We start from the raw sequence: 22,765 nt of genomic DNA, 5'->3' as shown, positions 1-22,765 counted from the left end.
TCATTACAGAGAAAATAAGAAATTCCTAGTATTAAGGGAATATAAAGATGGAGATGAGGGAGAGCAGAACAGCGGGGATGACTTTTTAAAAAGATAAGAAGTTTTATTTTTAAGCAAAATTTGTAGTTTAGAAGGTGCTAAATTTGGCCCAGTCGGTACAGGAATAATGAAAGCATTAATGACTTTTCTCCTGCCATAAACCAACCTCTTACAAGGCAGGTTGTGGGTTCTTCTAGGTTTGTATGGACACTCCTATTTTGACCCCAACTTTTTGATTCTGGAATTTTTATTCTATGTATATCAATAGAAAAATTAGAATCAAATCCTCACAACACTAAATTTTCTTTGAGATAATATTTTTGAGTTACTGCTATCATTTTTTACTGTTTTCACTGAACTCCATTGCTTCCTGTATAAATATTAAAATAAAAATCTTGACATATCAGCTTGTCTATATCAAATTTTAATAACTATTATTTCTTTTTATGTTTAGCTTTACAATTATTTTTTTTCCTACCAAGTCTAATCATAATGGGCCAAATTTTGTAGAACTCAATTTTATTAAGACAATTTTATTCATCAATCAATTTTCAGTTAAAAGTAAATGTTATAATTTACAATTTAAGCCACTGTGAGTTTTAATTTTTAATATTATTATTAATAATTAATAACTATTTTAACAACTATTTTTCTAAGATTATTTTGCTAACAGCATATCATTAAATTTTATTAAACATATTTTACCATTTTAGTTCTAGTCATGGTCCTATCTATCAACCTATTGTTTCATTCTGTAAAGTTCACATGATTATTTTTATTTGTTGCTCAGGTCAAAATGGTAAGGTTCAACATCTTTGAGTATTATGAGGTAAGGATGGTGAGAGCAAAAGACAAGATTAAAATGATGAACTCATAAAATCTCCACATTGCTCTTTACTTTCTTCTATGTAGTGGTATTAGCTGGATTTTCTTTTTCTTCCTGCAACACTAATACTTAAAATATATAACTCTACTACCAGATGAGACTTCTTTTTCATTGTAATGTCTTTGTTGACTACCAGTGAATATTTTGAACAAGTCAGGTTAAATATATGACAATAAGAATTGGCAGAAATTCAGAAATTCATAAATATTCAGAAATCCTGAATATTCTGCATTGTAACATAATTTAATTTTTTCATCATAAAAATCACATTTCATCCCAGCCTAACTATATTACCTTCTTCCTAACCCTTTCTTTCATGCCTACAAACTTTTTTTCTGTTCATTATTCATAATTTTAATGTCTTTGAAACTCTCAATTTCTGTTCCTGCTACTAAAATACCTTATGAAAGCTGTAGCAGATGACCCTGAACAACGAAATGCATACACCTGCAAACATTTGTTTTTAAAGTTTTCTATGGATATAATGACTAGGAGTAAGGAAAGTACATGTGACCTCGTGCACCACATTCTTCAGAACAAATGCTTCCTCGGCTGCAATTATGTCATCATGAAATCATGCTCCACATTCTAAAATAAACTCATTGCCATATGAATTGTTATCTGACTGAGATATTTTGGTAGTTGTCTTTTAACAGCTTCCTTAGAAGTGTCTTCCAAATTTCTCACAATACCAAAACAAAAATTTCTTTCTTCCTTCATCTTACCTGAGTATGTCAAGCATGAATGTTCAGCAATCACCCTTATCCTGCATTCCACACACACAGTTACTTAAATTTCACACACACACACACACACACACACACACACACACACAGGTTTTTTGTTTTTTGTTTTTTTTTTTTTCCTAGCTAAATCTTCAAAATACACAGTTTTGACTTCCAAGAAAGATCAAAGATCTTATTCCTCAATGTCACGGTTCGGGACTCACCTGTGGACGTGGATGTCCTGTGACCAGACAGGTCAGTTCTAGGGTTTCTCCTTCCCGTATGGTGTAGACCCTTTCTGAGTAGCGCTCCTCCTCAATGTTACAGGCCAAGCCTGAATGCACAATACGAACCGTTGGGGGAGCTGTTGAGTCAGGAAGAAGGGAGACAAGATACATTAAAAAAATAAGTCAACTGTCCTCCCATGAATCATCCTGGTTGTAAGAGCAATTCTTATTAGACTTTAACACGGTCAGATCCATCAGTCTGAACACTTTGAGCAATCCCAAGGGATTAAAGATATTGATGGACAGAAAGCTTCAGATTTATCTAACAGTCACCAAGACATTCTAAAAATGGTAAAGGGGAGCAGGACGATGGGAGAACACCTGTGACTTAGGAAATCACCATCATTATAAGACTACATGATAAAATCTGACTGCTAAAATGTAAGAGATCCCTTCCTTTCTGAAACCCAAAATTTATTATAGTAAAGGATGATGTCCAAAATTCAGGTAGTGCAAACTCAAAAGACCATTAGAAAAAAGACAAACTCAAAAGACATTAAAAAAAAAATAAAAAGAATGTGAATGAAAGCTACTGGCGTTTTTCTATTAATTTAATAAGCCTCATGGTGCAAATGGGGAGCCAACAAATGAGAAGATTTGGTTATGAGGAACTGAAACCAACTTGGTTTTTAATATTTATAGACTCTGTTGATATGAGCAGAAGATGATCCGTGAATTAAGCCACTGACGAAGGCAATGAATCATTAATGCCCAAATATTAAATTCTGATTCAAGAGACATAGTTCTCACGAAGTTATCCAAATTCCTAAGTGTAATTTTCAACTTTTTCAATACCACACAGGTTTTTCAATAAAACCTGACGAGCATTCACTGACTTACAAATCATTGGAAATCCACTATATGCAAAATGAGTCAGGAGAAACACTTGGATAATAAGATATGCTTCCTGTCACCAAGGAGATGACTGTCAGTCACTAATTTCAAATTGAAGATCACCCCTTTCGTGAATCCAGGATTTTTGTTTGAAATAAATACATTTGGGAGAGGAAGTGTTTTCTTAAAATTATTATTATTATGTTCAGCTAGCCAACATACTGTTATTTTAAATAAAGGCAAGTGGGAGGGCTCAATCTACAGGTGAAGGACAATAATCTCTAGAATTTCCTGTAGCAATCTCAACCTACACAACAGTATTGCCGGCAGAGGCTATGGTTTCTTAAAAATTAATCAGGACATACTTGGAATTTTTTATTTAACATTAAAAAGGATCATGAATGTTATAGAATTTGGATAAACTTGGTGATTCTATGGACGCAATAAAATGAATATAAGTCCAAATTATGGGAAAATTCCTTCTGGAAATAACCTGTGTTCTGAAAGTAACACAAAAGAAAGTTTCCAATATCTATGCTTTGTTTTATAGAACCATATGTATTCAGCACTCTTAGTATTTAACACTTGAAAAGAACATATTAAGGTTCTCAATTTCAAGCAGAAACTGAAGGATAGAAAAGCCTATTTATAGATAATAATGAAACTGGGTCTTTCAAGATTTTTCTGGATATCCAAGCCGAGTCCTGTTCTTCAACTTTCAAATTCCGAATTCCATTCTCCAATAATCTGCATCAAATGAAAGCCAAAAATTTCCAAAAGCAGGATAAGAAGATGAGAATTTAGTGGTTCTTATAATCACTATGCAGAAAAAGCTCCCCAGAAACTTTCTTAAAATACAGATTTCAGGGGCGACTGGATAGCTCGGTGGGTAAAGCCTCTGCCTTTGGCTCAGGTCGTGATCTCAGGGTCTCAGGATCAAGCCCAATATCAGGCTCTCTGCTTAGAGCCTGCTCCCCCCCCCTCTCTCTACCTGCCTCTCTGTCGATTTGTGATCTCTCTTTCTATCAAATAAATAAATACAATCTTAAAAAAAAAATACAGATTTCAGAGGTATGGCCAGAAACCTGTTGTGTATGCAGAAAAACCTAGGAATCTGCATTTTTACCAAACACCCGAATGATAGCAATGCCAGTGCTACTTAGACCAGATGGCTAGGAATAATTTTCTAAAACTTACTAAAGTTTGTTTGTGTGTGCTGACTAAAGGAAAATATTCCAAAGGATAAAATATCCTTCTCCTTTTAATATTTTCAAGTAACTAAACTTCATACTGTGCATTATTTCACTGGTTTGGAAAATTAAATGATGCTCAAACAAATCAAATGTTTTGTCTGGTCTATAAAACCAATTTATCAAAAAAATTTTAAACCATGTCATTGGACACTGTCTAGACATTATAGTAATTTGTTTAGTTTTATGACATTAGAAATTCTTATCTGCAGTGTTTTTCTGGGTGTTCTGATGTATTTCACACAATGTTTCCTATAAATCATTTCCTACGGTGATCAAATTTTAACTTCAATTTAGATAAGTAATACTAGAGAGCTACTTATTTTTAAATATCTATCATACAAAGTATATGCATATTATAGAGGTTGACAAACTGATGACAATCAATAAAAATCGGCAAAATATAAATAGAAAATACAGATTCATTACTTTGAAATATATTTCCATGCCAAATTTAGCTTAAGTGCTAGCACATGTATAGAGTAGCAGGACATTTTTCCAGTTTAATTTATACCTTATTTTTGTTTTAACTTCAAATCAATGAATAGCATTGTTATTTTTAAGCTATATCTTTCCAAAGCAGCATAATGCAAACAAGTAGCTTTATTTAAACCATTTAAATTATACAGGAAGCACATTGTGTTCATTTACAAGGGTTAATTTTCTGCTATTTTCTTCTATATTTTAATACACTCTTGGAAACGGTAATTGCCTATATGAACCTCCCGTCTCTCTTATGGGAGGGTGGAATATTCTGCCAAATTTTAGGAGTGGAAGATGTATTTTTCCTAGTATGCATTAAAATATGTGCAGAGTACTTTTGCTGCTCAATGATAAGATGAATATTTTGAAAGCATCCAAGAAGCTTTGGTCTACAGAAAGCTCAACTGAAAAGGTCTTAGCTCATCCAGGTCACCTCTCTTATTTCCAGATTGAGGACATCCAGTGACCTGCTCACAGGCTTGGAGCTACTTGTGGCCTACATGAGAGCAGAACCAACGGTCCCTTGTTTTTTTCTCTACTTCGTGCTATTAAAATGATGTCTGACACAGATAAATTAGGATTCTAAATAAGTCCTTAACTAGATGTACACTAGACTAGGAGAATAAAAAAGAAGAAGAAGAAGAAAAAAAAGATTGAGAAACTGCTCATGAAGTTGTTAGAGCACCATAAGCAGATGAGCAATGTGAGTACTATAATTGCTACAAACAACGATTGTAATGTTTCAATTCACCATTCTGCCTCCAGTTACTGCCAAACCCAGGAAATCTCACAACTGCCAAAATAGTATTTTGTAATTCCTATTTTCATCATGTGCTCTTCCTGCCTAGGGATTCACGATGTCAATCCATGACCCTTCACAGAGTTCTAATGCCTGCAGGTGCTCTGAAAAGGTCCTCATACTGATTATAAAACCTGAAATCCTACTTCTCTGTAACATCAGCCCAACATCGGTGGGAAGGTAAAAATCACCTACATTTTAAGCCTTTGATCTCACACACAGACTTTCAAGCATATATTCATTGAGCAACTACTATATATCCCATGTGACAGCCTTTGCTCACCATATCCTCCCATCTAGAATTCCCAGACTGATAGTTAGATCAACGTTCCTGAAATCTTCTTGGGTGATTTAGCAATGATTCTCTTTTCTTGGCTTCAGGAGAGTGGTACTGTCCAGTGGTTCTCCCTGTTCTTAACATGCTGACTTTATATTAAGCACTTCGTTGCCAAGTACCATTTTAGACATATGCCCCACACCACATGATTCAGAGCATAGTTTATGTTTATATTTAATCATTTATTTTATTTTAATAATTAACTTGTAATTTGTTTTAGTAAATATCAATATAATGACACCAACATCCTAGTTTAGCAAAAATATCAACTATTTTGGCACTGAATTTACTTACTCTAAATATAAACGCAATTTGCAGTACTATCACTGAAGCAAGTCGCCTTTTATCCTCTGCCTTGTTGAAAAAAGCCTCAATTCATCATCTTGAAATTGGACTAAGGGTTATGAGTCCCTTTGCCCTGTAGAGTCAGCAATGAATTAAAATGTTAAAATATTGCCTGAGACTCATATTCATCCAAATTTGTTTGAAGTAAACCAAATCGCATTACGTAAAATCTTTCCTAACACTAATCACATCAACTCCCTTAATTCGAGTAAATTGGCCTTGGGTTCAAAAGGTCAGCGTAAAAGGGCAAAAGAGAGACATTCTTTTATCTTGTTAGAGTATACTTTTTAAAGTTAAACCAAATTCTCTCTGTATTCTGTTGGAGAAAGAACACAAATAAATTATTCTCCAATGGCAACAACCAGGAGCATTTGTAAGCTTTCCTTCTCATATACAGGCTTTCAAGCTTGTATTTACTGAACAACGGCTATAGATCAGGCATTAGGCTATGTTCTGGGGATATAAAACGTAATGCCATGAGTTGTATCTTTTAGCAGCTTACAACCTATTGGGTCCATCCATTTTAGAAGGAAGGAAGGAGGGAGGGCAGGAGGAGGGAAACAAGGAGGGGAGGAGAGAGGGAAGGAAGGGGGAGGAAAGAACAATTATGGTTGGATAGGATAGGTCCTCTAACAGAAGAAAGTGAAGAGTAGTGGAAGAGGACAAAGCAGAAGATGCCTAAATCTGCCCTGAGGGTTCCAATGTGTTTTACAGAGTCAATGACATGTAACCTAGGTCTGCAAAAATGCATGTGAAGAGAACAAAGGGAAAGGACATTTCCAGAGATAGGAAGCAGTGTGTTCAAAGACATGTCTGTAAGAGACTGCCTACAGTGTTTAGGAAATAACTCCATTAAAATGTGGTCCACGTAGTTTATAACTTACTCTGAATTTTGACAGCGGCGCCACTCTCTCAAGTTGCCATTATGTGTCCAGACACAGCAGAGACACTGTATAGCTCTGGGAATGGAAATGAGGCCAGAGACCTACTTCAGAGGTTTTGTTAGAAGTTGAAGATTAACTGAATGTGGAGTAAAAGAGGAGGAGTGAAGATGACACTGAAGTTTATACCTCGATTAACTAGGTAAAAGGTGATTTAAAAAAATATATATATTTATTTGAGAGAGAGAGAGAAGGGGACAGGAGTAGAGGGAGAGAGCTACAAGCAGACTCTGCACTAAACAAGTAGCCTAAGGCAGGGCTCGATCTCACAACTCTGAGATCATGACTCTGAGATCATGATCTGAGCTAAAACCAAGGGTGAGATGCTTAACTGATTGAGCCACCCACGTGCCCTACCACGAGACAGAGGTCCAGAGACACAGAGACAGAGACAGAGAACATCTCACATTACTGCTCTCATGCATCAAGAAATAATACAGTTGACACTTATTTAACACCATTTTTAGCAAGCATTCAGTTTTGCTTTTAAAGAAATATAACAATAACCAAATTTATTTCCATTTTTCTATTGAGTTAAGTGATTACATTCTTTCGTAAAACACTTCTTAGTCTTCTACAACATCTTGCATTTAGCTAATTGACATTAACAACAATTGGCCTCTTCTGCTTATTTCACAATCTCCAATATAGCACATTTGAGCAGTAATTCTAAAAATAAAAATAAAAAATGGTGCCTTCCTTTCTTATTTTCTGTCTTTCCTACCCAAGTCACTAGCTTAAGATAGTAGGTGAGTGTTTTTCCCCTTCCTTTTCTTTTTTTAAAGATTTTATTTATTCGTTTGACAGACAGAGATCACAAGTAGGCAGAGAGACAGGCAGAGAGAGAGGAGGAAGGAGGCTCCCCGCTGAGCAGAGAGCCCGATGCAGGGCTCAATCCCAGGACCCTGAGATCATGACCTGAGCCCTCCCCTTCCTTTTTTAACAATGATCTCCCAACTCAAATTCTCAATTAAGTATTGCATCTATAGGCATGGTCCATAATTATCCCTCTTGTTTACAACCTTTTGCCTAATATCTTTCTGCTTAGGGTCACTACATTACATATTCTGGTATCACAGACACAGACAGGGAAGAAGAGAATAGGAAGATCTGGGAAAGGAGATGAAGAACTCAGTTTCAGATGCTGATAGTGAGCTGACCAATAGCTGAAAAGTCATAACTGGACACAAAAACCTACTGCTTCTAAATAGTAGTGTGTTGTTGACAAAGGAATAGGTGAAATCTCTAAAACAGAGAATTTTTAGAATGAGAAGTTAGGAGGATAATGACAGAAACGAGTAGAATGAATTCTTAATACAGAGAGGCCAAGGAAAAAGACTTACTATGTTTCTCAAGTCAGAGAAATAGAAGAAAATGTGGTGCTTTAAAAGTGACATAAAGAGATGCTGAAGCATAGAGAACTGTCCAAAACTGTCACTTACAACAGAGTTGTAAATTAGGAGGATCACAGACAAAAGGTCATTGCTTATGACAGCTAGGATGGCACTGGTGAATTTTGAGTGAGATACGGTGGCAGAGTAATGGGGGTCAAAAGCTGAATGAGATAAGGTTTGATTGAGAAGGAGAGGTCTTAGTAGGTCAAACTGAGCTTAGGGCAAAAAGCAAAACTGAACTTGAGGTTTACCCATGTGTAAAAAAGAACGGTATGTATAAAATGGAATACTTTAACAATATTATGCCACCATCTCAGGATTGCAGAGACTAATTATTTATGTTACAAGAAACAAACCATAATGTTTTATTTCCAACATAACCATTTTTTTTGGCAATACCTATTTTCCACTACTCATCATTCTTTTAAAATTAACTTCCCTAAAATCCCATCTTTTTTCTTTTCCTTCCTTTTTTCTTTTCAGTTTACTCTTTTCTTTAAAAAGATTTAATTTTTTTATTTGATAGAGAAAGAGAGGAAGCGAGCACAAGCAGGGGGATAAGTAGAGAGGGAAGGAGGCTCCCTGCTGAGCAAGAAGCCCGATACGGGACTCAATCCCAGGACCCTGGAATCATGACCTGAGCCAAAGGCAGACCAGACGCTTAACTGACTAAGCCACCCAGGCATCCTTTTATTTACTCTTTTACAAGTTCACTTTGCCAACCTTCGTACCACATATGCAGAAATCTCTCAAAACTACCTAATCTCTTCTGTAAAAATAAAATCAAGGTTAATCCCCATACCACATAAATATCCTTACATGAATTCATATTTTAAAACCAGAGATAAAACAACAGTATTCATTCTCCCATCAAGCCCTCCTCTTGTGTTTCCATTACATTTTAGTGATTAGAAATAATGGTGCACCTTTTATTTAAGCCATCCTTCTGCTCTGCTTTGCAGTCCTCAGATCACAGCAGCCTGGCTTCTCCCTATTGCTTGTATTTGTAAAAGAATTTTAAAAGGAAGGGTCGCCTGGGTGGCTCAGTGGGTTAAAGCCTCTGCCTTCGGCTCAGGTCATGATCTCAGGGTCCTGGGATCAAGCCCCGCATCAGGCTCTCTGCTTAGCAGGGAGCCTGCTTCCTCCTCTCTCTGCCTGCATCCCTGCCTACTTGTGGTCTCTGTTTGTCAAATAAATAAAGAAAATCTTAAAAAAAAAAAAAAAAAGATAAGGCAGGAAAATAGAAGGTGGTAAGCTGCTAATTTTGTTATTATTTTGATCTTCTATTTCTCCTTCAGTCTTAGTTTATATGCCTTTGCTTCCATGAAACTATGAAGACCTTTATGAAATTATACCTTACTGTACATTTCAAAACAATACAGACTTATTACATCCTATTCAGTATATAATAGGCATTGGTGAATTGAATATAAATTCATGAATATAAACATATCAAACATGCACATAAACAGAACATTCAATTTGTATATGTTTTCTAACAATAGTTAAAATCCTTCTGTCATTACCATTTAAGTAATCCTAAATAAAGCAATATTCTGACACAAAAAAGCATACAGTTTATTTTAAGTAAGCTTTGAGCTCATAAAAAAATAAATAAATAAGCTTTTAGCTTATTTGAGTTGTCTGATTCATTGATTCATTTAATTACTAATATTTCTGCATATATATGAACTTATTTCCCTACATCTTTCCCATCAACCCTTATATTTTGTTAACACAATATTCCCATTCCACTAGAGAGAAATACTTTTTCATATTTAATTTGATGAGCTATAAAATAAGTGCAAGATCCTATTGATTATTCCAGATTTAATCAAAAGAAGGTCATATCTAGGGATGCTTGGGTGGTTGGTTAAGCAGCTGACTTTAGCTCAGGTCATGGTCTCAGGATCCTGGGATCAATCCCAAATCAGGCTCCAAGTGGAGAGTCTGGGATATTCTCTCTCTCCCTCTCCCTCTGCCCCCCCCCCGACCCCCCGCTCATGTATGCATGTGTGCTTTCTCTCTCTTTCTCAAATAAATGATTAAAATCTTAAAAAAAAAAAAAAGATCATATCTACCTCAAATGATTTTGTTGATGGACTCTTAACATGAAAGGTTCTGAATATTTTGCATAGTATGTCTCTTCAGTATATCCTGAGAAGCACTGTTATAAATTAATTGAACTTCCCTGAGAGACTCTCCAAAGCCCAAGATAAGGTAAAAAAATTAAGCCCTGAAGCCTCTAGTTTTAGAAAGGAGCTATTAATGTTTTCTAAATAATAGATTTTGATATGACTTTTTAGATTAATATTAGCAAAGAATTTAAAGCAGAGTTTAAATTAAAAATTAAAACTTACCTGTTTATATGCAATAAATACTATTAAAGATGGAATAAAATTCATTATCAAAGAAAATAACTTTCAATAACAACTTAATTATGTGCATGAAATATCTCTGATGAACACTGATGTAAAACTCAACAATATCCATTCATGATAAAGAAACAAAGTGTGTTTAGAGAAAACATACCTCAACATAATAAAGGTTATCTATGAAAACATAGTTAATATCATACTCAATGGTGAAAAACTTAGAGTTTTTCTTCTAATATTGGCAACAAGACAAGGATGGTCACTCTTACCACTTTTTTTCAAAACAGCACTGGAAGTCCTAGCCACAGAAAATGGACAAGGAAAAAAAAAGGCATCTAAATTAGTAAGGAAGACATAAAACTTTCACTATCTGCAGATGACATGATAATCTACATAGAAAACCCTAAAAAATACACCAAAAAACCTACTAGAACTGATAAATGAATTTGGTAAAGTTGCAGAATATAAAATTTATAGAAATCTGTTGCATGTCTATTCATTAACAGTGAAATAGCAGAAAGAGAAATTAAAAAAACAGTCTCATTTACAAATGCACCAAAAATAATAAAATCACTAGGAATAAACTTAACCAAGGAGGTAAAAGACCTGAATTCTGAAAAATTTTAAAACACTGATGAAAGAAATTGAAGATGACACAAACAAATGGAAAGATATTCCATGTTCTAGATTGGAAAAGCCAATATTGTTAAAATATTCGTACTACCCAAAGCAATCTACAGATTTAATGTAATCCCTATAAATACTAACAAATTTTTTCATAGAACTAAAACACATACTACTAAAATTTGTATTGAACCACAAAAGATTCTGCATAGCCAAAGTAATCTTATGAAAGAAGAATAAACTTAGGGGTGCCTGGAGGGGTAAGCTGGTTAAGTGTCCCAACTCTTGATTTTAGCACCGATCATAATCAAAGGGTTGTGGGATCAAGTCTCATGTCTAGCTTTGTGCTTAGCAGGAGTCTGCTTGAGATCCACTGTCTCCCTCTCCCTCTCTGTCCCTCACTCCCCACCTCTATAAATAAATAAATAAATAAATCTTTTTAAAAAGAAAGAATAGAAGAAAGTTGGAGTTATCACTATTTCAGATTTCAAGAATATAGTTCAAAGTTAATCTAAATAGTACCTTAGCACAAAAAAAAAAAGTCACACAGATAAATGGAATAGAATAAAGAACCCAAAAATGAACTCATGTTTTTATGGTCAATTAATCTACAACAAAGGAGGTAAGAATATATAATGGGGAAAAAAAAATCTCTTCAACAAATAGTACTGGGAAAACTGGACAGCTACATGTAAAAGAATGAAATGGGGCCACATTTTTATACCAGACACAAAGAGACAATAAATACATGAAAGATGCTCAATATCACAAGTCATCAGGGAAATGCAGCTCAAAATCACAATAAGATATCAACTTATACCTATCGGAATGGCTAAAACAAAACCTCAGGAAATAACATGTGTTGGCAAGGGTATGGAGAAAAAGCAACACTTGTGCTCTCCTGAGAGGAATGCAAATAGGTGCAACCACTATGGAAGACAATATGAAGGTTCCTCAAAAATTTAAAATAAAATTACCATATGATCCACTGACTCCACTACTTGGTACTTACACCCAAGGAAAATAAAAACACTACTTTGAAAAGATATATGCACCCTAACATTAATTGCAGCATTTACAATAGTGAAAAGATGGAAGCAGCCCAAGTGTTCATCTGTAGATAAATGGAATACTACTCAGCCATAAAAAGGAGTGAGATCTTGCCATTTGCAATAACATGAATGGACCTAGAGAGTATTATGCTAAGTAAAATAAGTCAGTCAGAGAAAGACAAATACCATGATTTCACTCATATGTGGAATTTAAGAAACAAAACAAATGGACAAACAAAAAAAGAAAGACAAAAAACACTCTTAAACACAGAGAACAAATTGCTGCGTACCAGAAGAGGTGTGTGGGAAAACAGGGAAACACAAAAAGAATAGAAAATAATAAATAAAGAATAAAAAGAGAATAGAAAGAATAAAAAATAGAATAAAAAAGAATAGAAAAGGAAATGACATTCAAAAATAATGTAATTATGTACATGAAATTTTGATGTTAAACATAAAAAGCAATAATGCAATTTAAATTGTAATGTTAAAACAATAAAAGCAATATTTTTCTGGAAAAGAACTATCATGTAATGTCATTCTCCAAGCAGGGTACTGACTTTATGGAAAATTGAACACATAACTGCAAAATATTAATCTAAAATATTTTCCACAAAATGACATTTTTGAGTCTTATTTTTCTTAAGTGAAACAGTATAAAAATTTTAAATTTAGGGGCGCCTGGGTGGCTCAGTGGGTTAAGCCTCTGCCTTTGGCTCAGGTCATGATCCCGGGGTCCTGGGATCAAGTCCCGCATCGGGCTCTCTGCTCAACGGGGAGCCTGCTTCCTCCTCTCTCTCTCTCTCTGCCTGCCTCTCTGCCTACTGGGATCTCTCTCTGTCTGTCAAATAAATAAATAAAATCTTAAAAAAAATTTTTTTTTAATTTTATTACATGAAGGTTTCTACATTTGCAACTTGAGATTTCATCAGAAATATCTTTCTTTGTTTTCACCTAGAAGCATAACCTATTAATATCTATGGTTAAAACTTCAAAGACTCTTCCATGTTTTATAGAAGAAAAAAATACACATTTCACTGAATCTATGGTTTATAACATATTTTTCAAATAGAGCATTTGACAAGCTCTAATGTGTGTGCCAGAGAACAAGTCTGGCACCAGTCATGTATGCCCTCCGGTCTCTACATGGACATTCTCACCCCAAGTCCTCATGATGTACTTCCTGGTATTTCTCAAGGGAAAACAGCTGACCTACACCTTGAGGATGTCTGAAAGTCCATCAAATATTTCATTAATCTCCTATTTTGCTCACAGAGAATTTGCATAAACTAAGCTGGATATCCCAACTTGAAATATTAAGGGGAACTTCACACTCCCTCTCCTCGGTAGGAATGTGATACACTATATGCAAATTCTTGGTTTTCTATTGGATCCTACAGTGAGTTCTAAATTGTTTCCAACTAAGAATTGAATCATGTCTCTAATTAATAAATTTTAGAAAATTAAAAAATAACTATGCCAGACACGTTGGGGGCTAGGCCATAGACTTTCAACAACAAAATGCTGAGATAAATCCACTCTTGCTTTGATGGCCCTATTCTCTTTTTTTTTTCTTTTTTAATTTAAATTCGACTAGTCAACTTAGTACCTCATTAGTTTCAGATGTAGATGGCACTGTTCTTTATGTGCCTTGAGTCAGTGTGGGGGCATTGTGAAGAAGACAGAGAAAGGATTATAACACTGCAAGGGAAGGCAGCATTTAATCCTTAAAACATTTGATTAGGACTTCTCCCTCTAAATCAAACTTATGAAATGGCTTCCTCCTAATAATGTCAGAAGCCATGTGTCATATGGTCAGTGAACCCTCCAAGACTCTCTGAACCACATCTTCCTTGCTTCTTATGAATTATCACCACATCTTATGAGATCAAGACTCCCCAAACCACAGATACTGATTACATCTTTTTTTTTTTTCCTTTTTTTACCCCTACGGACTGAAATGTATACCTAAATACACTCCTCTCTCTGAAATTAAGAGCTTTTTAGCTTTCTTGGAAAGAACTTACAAAGCTACAGCAAATACTAACTAAAATGAAATTAGTCTCATCATTGTGCTGCAACCTTAATCACAAATTGGGTATTTATTTCTTCCAGTCTAGCTCATCAAGAAAACAAATGAGATTTACTACAGAATATGCCAAAAATGAAAACTTCAATTTGCTTCTCCTAGAGCGGCAATGGCAGGCAGGGAAATTTTAGGATCCGGCCTGCCAATTTCCCCATTGTTTCTCTCCAATGAGAAATCCCTGCCGCTGCTTGTGACTAATCCCAACAAGGACAAGGTCCTCAGCATGTCAGAAAAATGCCTCTTTGACCCCAGAATACAGGAATCAATGTGACAATGACCCACACCCAAAGTCCCTTTCTGAACAGAGCAGAAGAGCGATTATCACTAAGCAAGAATGAGTCAGACATCACAGGAAAATGCTCTCATGGACTGAGAATTTAGCAAACACCAGAACCTGTGTAACACATGTGAGTTTTGACAATCTTTAATTCTCTCTAAATCCTGATGTATACCTTTAATTTCCATTTAAGAAAATGAGACACACTTGTGCTCGCTTCAGCAGCACAGAACTAAAATTAGAACAATACAGAGAAGATTAGCATGGCCCCTGAGCAAGGATGACACACAAATTCATGAAGTGTTCCATATTTTTGACCACTTTCTGGAAGATAGGATGTGCAGAGACGTGAATCTGAGGCAATATACGGGAAAACAGACAGGAGAAGGAGGGGCCGGTGCCCAGCAAGTGAGAGAGCAACAGAGCACAAAATCAGAACTTTAGAAGTCTGCTCCACTGAGGGACGTCACTCCAGTAGCCAAGCAGGGGCTGGAACACTGGCTGGGACAGCGTGGCCTCAGGACCCTCAGGGTCACAGACAGACCTGGGGTCTCTGAGTATGGCAGAGCAGCCAGGTATCGGAGCAGGGAAGCCGACTACAGAAAGGGAGCTGCGGAGGGGGCTCTCAGGTCTCGGTTACCTTAAACCATGACCGAAGGCACAGTCGGGCAACTACTCTTCGAGCCAGGACACGACAAGTAGCAGATCCAGGGAGACCCCCACATCTTCCACTGGGTGGACTGGCGGGGAGCACGCTGCAGAAAATCTGCTGGGTTTGGAGACTCCAAATGGGGCCATACACCAGAGATAGAAACGCTTGGTCACAGATTGGGTGAGCTCAGAGTGTGACCCAAGACCAGGGAGACAGGAGGGATTGACTGGTTTTCACTGAGGGCTCACTGAGGAGTGGGCGCCCTGAGCTCCAGCTCCTACAGGCAGGAAACTGAGAGGCCTCTGTTTTCATTCTCCTCCTCTAAAGCTGTATGGAAAGCATTCAGGGAACAAAAGCTACCAAGAGCCAAACCATTTAGATTACTTGGCCTGACCCCTGGCAAGGGCGGTGCATTTCTGCCTCAGGCAAAGACGTCTAAGAATCACTGCAAAAGGCCCCTGCCCCAGAAGATCAGCAAGAACTCATCATCCCACCCAGACCAAGTTTACCAATCAGTGAGAACCACAAAACACCTGTGGTAGGGTAATACAGCACATAGAATTCATGGCTTTTCCCCCATGATTCTTTAGTCTAGCAAAGTTAAAGTTTTAAAGTTTTCAATACTTTTTCTGTTTTTTTTTTAAATTTTTTCTCTTTCCTGTTTTAACCTATTTTATCTTACAAATACCATTTGAAAAATCTTTTTTAATTTTCATTTTTTAGTCCTATTCCATCTTTTCACTGTATTTAAACATATTTTTTGAATAGATGTAAGTTTTTATTTCTTTAAAATTTTGGGATACAGTTTCTTCTAACAGACCAAAATACATCCTAAATCTAGCGTATAGCTTTGTTCCAGTCTCCAGCCTGATCACTTTCTCTTTTTTTTTTTCTTTTCTCTTTTTCTCAACCAACTGCTCATGTTACCAATTCCTTTTTTAAAATCTTTTAAAATTTTCAGCTTTACAGTCATATTCCATCACTTCATCACGTTTACCCATATTTTTATATATACATAACTTTCTTTCTTTAAAATTTTGGGAGGCTGTTTCTTCTAAAAGACCAAAATATACCCATAATCAAGTGTGTACCTCTGTTCTATTCAGCAGCCCAATTATATATATATATATATATACTCCCCCCCACATCTTCCCCCCTTCGGTTTTGGGTCTCTTCTGCTTTGATTAGTGTATATGTTTCTGGGGTCACTGTTACCCTTTTAGCATTATGTTGTCTCATTCACCTATTTTTCTCTGGACAAAATGACAAGGTAGAAAAACTCACCACAGAAAAAGAACAAGAGTAGAACCAACTGCTCAGGACCTAATCAACAAGACATAAGTAAGATGTCAGAAATAGAGTTCAGAATGACGATTATAAAGATGCTAGCTGGGCTTCAAAAAAAGCATAGAAGATAATAGAGAATCATTTTCTGGAGAAATAAAAGAACTGAAATCTAACCAAGTTGAAATAAAAAAAAGCCATTAATGAGGTGTAATAAAAAATGGAGGCTCTTACTGCTAGGATAAATGATGCAGAAGAGAGAGTTAGTGATATAGAAGACCAAATGATGGAGAATAAAGAAGCTGAGAAAAAGAAAAACAACTACTGGATCACAAGGGGAGAATTTGAGAGATAAGTGATACCGTAAGATGAAACCATATTAGAATAATCGGTGTCCGAGAAGAAGAAGAAAGGGAGAGAGGGGCAGAAGGTATATGGGATCAAATTATACAAGAGCATTTCCTTAATTTGGGGAAGGAAAAAAGCATCAAAATCAAGGAGGTACAGAAAACCCCCTCTCAAAATCAATAAAAATAAGTCAATACCCAGTCACCTAATAGTAAAACTTACAAGACTCAGAGACAAAGAGAAAATCCTGAAAGCAGCTCAGGACAAGAGGTCTGTACATACAAAGGTAGAAATATTATATTGGCAGCAGAACTATCCACAGAGACATGGCAGGCCAAAAAGGACTGGCATGATACATTCAGACCACTAAATGAGAAAAATATGCAGCAAAGAATACTCTATCCAGCTAGGCTGTCAATGAAAATAGAAGGGGAGATAAAAAACTTCCACAACAACAACAACAACAAAAACTAAAAGAATTTGCAAACACTAAACCAGCCCCACAGGAAATCTTGAAAGGGGTCCTCTAAGCAAAGAGAGAGGCTTAAAGTAACAGACCAGAAAGGAACAGAGACAATATACAGTAACAGTCACCTTACAGGCAATACAGTAACACTAAATTCATATATTTTAATAGTTATCCTGAATGTAAATGGTCTAAATGCCCCAATCAGAAGACATAGGGTATCAGAATGGATTTATTTTAAAGATTTTATTTATTTTATTTGACAGATAGAGATCACAAGTAGGCAGAGAGGCAGACAGAGAGAGAGGGAGGAGGAAGCAGGCTCCCTGCTGAGCAGAGAGCCCGATGTAGGGCTCAATTCCAGGACCCTGGGATCATGACTTGAACCAAAGGCAGAGGCTTTAACCCACTGAGCCACCCAGGCGCCCCTCAGAATGGATTATTAAAAAAAAAAAAAAAAAACATCTATATGCTGTCTGCAAGAAACTCATTTTAGATGCAAAGACACCTCCAGATTTAAAGTGAGGGGGTGGAAAACCATTTACCATGCTAATGGACAACAAAAGAAAGCTGGGGTGGCAATCCTTATATCAGATCAATTAGATTTTAAGCCAAAGACTATAATTAGAGATGAGGAAAGACACTATATCATACTCAAAGTGTCTGTCCGACAAGAAGACCTAACAATTTTAAATATCTATGCCCCGAACATGGGAGCAGCCAACTATATAAGCCAATTAATAACAAAATCAAAGAAACACATTGACAATAATACAATAATAGTAGGGGACTTTAACATCCCCCTCACTGAAATGGACAGGTCATCCAAGCAAAAGATCAACAAGGAAATAAAGGCTTTAAATAACACACTGGACCAGATGGACATCACAGATATATTCAGAACATTCCATCCCAAAGCAACAGAATACACATTCTTCTCTAGTGCACATGGAACATTCTCTGGAATAGATCACATCCTGGGTCATCAATCAGGTCTCAACTGGTACCAAAAGATTGGGATCATTCCCTGCATATTTTCAGACTACAATGTTCTGAAGCTAGAACTCAATCACAAGACGAAAGTTGCAAAGAACTCAAATACACGGAGGCTAAATAGCACACTACTAAAAAATAAATGGGTCAACCAGGAAATTAAAGAAGAATTAAAAAATATTCATGGAAACAAATGAACATGAAAACACAACTATTCAAAATCTTTGGGATAGAGCAAAGGTGGTCCTGAGAGGAAAGTATATAGCAATACAGGCCTTTATCAGGAAACAAGAAAGGTCTCAAGTACACAACCTAACACTACACCTAAAAGAGCTGGAGAATGAACAGCAAAGAAAGCCTAAACCCAGCAGGAGAAGAGAAATAAAGATCACAGCAGAAATCAATGAAATAGAAACCAAAAAGAACAGTAGAACAGATCAATGAAACTAGGAGGTGGGTCTTTAAAAAAATTAATAAGATTGATAAACCCCTGGCCAGGCTTATCAAAAAGAAAAGAGAAAGGACCCAAATAAATAAAATCATGAATGAAAGAGGAGAGATCACAACCAACACCAAACACAAACAATTATAAGAACATACAATGAGCAAATTTGTATTTGCTCATATGCCACCAAATTTGATAATCTGGAAGAAATGGAGGTATTTCTAGAGATGTATAAACTACCAAAACTGAACCAGGAAAAAATAAAAATCCTGAACAGACCTGTAACCAGTAAGGAGATTGAAGCAGTCATCAAAAATCTCTCAACAAACAAGAGTCTTAGGCCAGAAGGCTTCCCAGAGGAATTCTACCAAACATTTAAAAATGAATTAATACATATTCTCCTGAAACTGTTCCAAAAAATAGAAAAGGAAGAAAAACTTCCAAACTCATTTTATGAAGCCACCATTACCTTGATCCCCAAACCAGACACCCTCAAATACCCAGAGGAATTTTAAAATAGAAACCAAAGTTGTTGGCATCACAATTCCAGACTTTAAGCTCAATTACAAAACTGTAATCATCAAGACAGTATAGTACTGGCACAAAAACAGACACATAGAGCAGTGGAACAGATAAGAGAGCCCAGAAATAGACCCTCAATTCTATGGTCAACTAATCATCTACAAATCAGGAAAGAATGTCCAGTGGAAAACAGATACTTTCTTCAACAGATGGTGTTGGGAAAATTGTACCTCCACATGCAGAAGAGTGAAACTATACCACACATAAAAATAGACTCAAAATGTATGAAAGACCTCAATGTGAGACAGGAATCCATCAAAATCTTAAGAAGAACACGGGCCGCAACATCTTTGATCTCAGCCATAGCAACTTCTTCCTAGAAACATCGCCAAAGACAAGGGAAGCAAGGGCAAAAATGAACTATTGGAACTTCATCAGATAAAAAGCTTTTGTACAGAAAAGGAAACAGTCTACAAATCCAAAAGGAAGCCATCAAAATGGGAGAAGATATTTGCAAACAACATATCAGATAAAGGGCTAGTATCCATAATCTATAAAGATACAGCAAACTCAACACCCAAAGAACAAATAATCCAATCAAGAAACAGGCAGAAGACATGAACAGACATTTTTGCAAAGAAAACATCCAAATGGCCAACAGACACATGAAAATGTGTTGAACCTCACTTGACATCAGAGAAATACAAATCAAAATCACAAGGAGACAAGATTTCACACCAGTCAGAATGGCTAAAATTAACTAGTCAGGAAATGACAGATACTGGGGAGGATGTGGTGAACGGTGAACCCTCCTACATTGTTGGTGGGAATGCAAGCTGGTGCAGCCACTTTGGAAAACAGTATGGAGGTTCCTCAAAAAGTTGAAAATAGAGCTACCCTACAACCTAGCAATCGCACTACTGGGTATTTACCATAAAGACAGAAATGTAGTGATCCAAAGGGGCAAGTGCACCCGAATGTTTATAGCAGCAATGTCCACAATAACCAAACTACAGAAAGAACCTAGATGTCCATCAATGGATGAATGGATAATGAAGATGTGGGGTGTGTGTGTGTGTGGTGTATAAAATGGAATACTATGCAACCATTAAACCCCCCAAAATCTTGCCATTTGCAACAATGTGGATGGAACTAGAGGATAATATGCTAAGCAAAATAAGTCAATCAGAGAAAGACAATTATCATATGATCTCACTGATATGAGGAATTTGAGAAACAAGACAGAGGGTTATAGGGGAAGAGAGGAAAAAAATGAAACAAGATGAAACCAGAGAGGGAGACAAACTGTAAGAGACTCAATCTCAGGAAACAAACTGAGGGTTGCTGGAGGAGAAGGTGGTAGGAGGGATGGGGTGGCTGGGGGATGGACATTGGGGAGGGTCTGCTATGGTGAGTGCTGTGAATTACATAAAACTGATGAATCACAGATATATACCCCTGAAACAAATGATACATTATATGTTAATTAAAAAAGAAAAAAAGAAAAAGAAAGTGAGACACCTTCAGTGAAACTTAGTAAATTTCAAAGTTTAGTTTTAACTACATTTCTGACTTTACCCTAAAAAACAAATTTTATTGTGTTTCATTTTGCCATGTTGCATCTTCATTTTTAAGAGGTCAGACCTTCCTTTATATCTTTGGAATTTAGGGGTAAAAAACAGAATACAGAAAGAAAATGATCACTTATATACTGATAGGCAAAAAGCATTTTTATTAAATTAGTTCATGCCATAAGAGAAAGAATAAAAATGTCTGTTTAAATCACGCAATGTGAAACTTAAGCAATTATTAGTAAATATTATCATCCACCTATTTATTTTAAATCTTAAACTTTAGCAATTTCAAAAATATATAAACTTTGCTTCCACTTCACAATTGTACTAATTCTCTTAATCTCAGTGGATAAAGGTGACACTTTTCTGTCTGAATCCACTAGGTTTTTTCCCATGAAATTAGAGTCATTTTAAAAAATTGATTAGTCTTCTGATTTTCATTAAATTAAAAATTTAAAAATTAAATTAAATTTATGGACTTCAAATATCCCACCTTCTTCCTTGCTCTGCCAAGTTTTTCTGATATATAAAATCCAATGAATGACTAACCTCATTATGATTCAGGTCACCAGCTCTGTCTACCTTTCCAGGTCCCCTGTAAGGAACCATCACTCAGATATCATCTTACTCTCCCACTTTTACTGGTCTACTCTCCCAGGGACCTAACTCACCAACACCAACATTACAATTTTACATAATCAACATAAGTTAAACCAATAACTAAAACAGTCAAAACTTTAAGCAAAAAGATGTTATTTATTCTTTCATGAGAAACATTTTGCCATAAGTAATTTTCTCCCACACCTGCTTTATGTTATTCGTACATAATGAACAATGAGTATCTATGTATTCCTCTAATTCAAAAAATTTCTAGGGGTGCCTGGGTGGCTCAGTCGGTTAAGAGGCTGCTTCCTGCTCAGGTCATGATCTTGGGATCCTGGGATCGAGACCCATGTGGGGCTACCTGCTCACTGGGGATTCTGCTTCTCCTTTTCCATCTGCCCCTTCCCCCACACTTGCACTCACTCTATCGCTCTCTCCAATAAATAAATACAATACTTACAAAAAAAGTTTCTAGTGATAAAAGAGTTTAATATTTCTAACATTTTTAATTTAAAGTATTGGGTTTGGGGTCGCCTGGGTGGCTCAGTCACTTAAGTGTCTGACTCTTGATTTCAGCTTAGGTCATGATATCCGCAGTGGGGCGATCAAACCAAAAGTCAGGCTTCATGGTCAACATGGAGTCTGCTTAAGATTCTCTCCCCCTTCCTCTGCCCCTCCCCTCTGTTCCTGCATGTGTGTGCACATGCTCTCTCTCATAAATAAAAAAATAAACAAATAAACAAATAAATACGGGACACCTGGGTGGATTAGTAGGTTAAGCATTGGATGCTTTGATTTCAGCTCAAGTCATGATCACAGGATTCTGAGATCAAGCCCTGCACTGGGCTTGGGCCTGTGCCTGGAGTCTCCTTAAGCTTCTCCCTCTCTCTTCCCTCCCCCATATGTGAGGGTATGCATGCTCTCTTTCATTGTCTGTCTCTCTCAATAAAGTAATACAGAAAATCTTTTAAATAAATAAGGAAGGAAGGAAATAAATAGATAAAGTCCTGGGTTTGAAGTTGAGTTTCCTGGGTCAGAAATACTAGCATAAAATCTTGGATAGTCTCACCTTCCTCATATATCAAATAGGGATGATAAAACTTTTTACCTCACACTGCTTCAGCCATCTCATTTGACAATG

At 36.3% G+C, this 22,765-nt stretch overlaps 1 protein-coding gene across 3 annotated transcripts in view; it reads right to left on the bottom strand.

Annotated features, from left to right (window-relative positions):
* Positions 1-22,765, bottom strand: part of MDGA2 (MAM domain containing glycosylphosphatidylinositol anchor 2) — a 996,453-nt gene that overhangs the window by 644,340 nt on the left and 329,348 nt on the right. For all 3 annotated transcript variants that reach the window (XR_014312926.1, XM_082735224.1, XM_082735225.1), the window contains exon 2: positions 1,875-2,014. Coding sequence is in view for 2 of the 3 variants with exons in the window: in XM_082735224.1 (XP_082591350.1) it covers positions 1,875-2,014 (140 nt within the window). In the remaining variant the exon portion in view is untranslated. The remainder of the gene's footprint in view (positions 1-1,874; positions 2,015-22,765) is intronic.

Source organism: Mustela nivalis, assembly GCF_964662115.1.
Source record: "Mustela nivalis genome assembly, chromosome: 6".
Classification (NCBI taxonomy): Eukaryota; Metazoa; Chordata; class Mammalia; order Carnivora; family Mustelidae; genus Mustela; species Mustela nivalis.
This window is presented reverse-complemented; position numbering and strand designations above follow the sequence as displayed.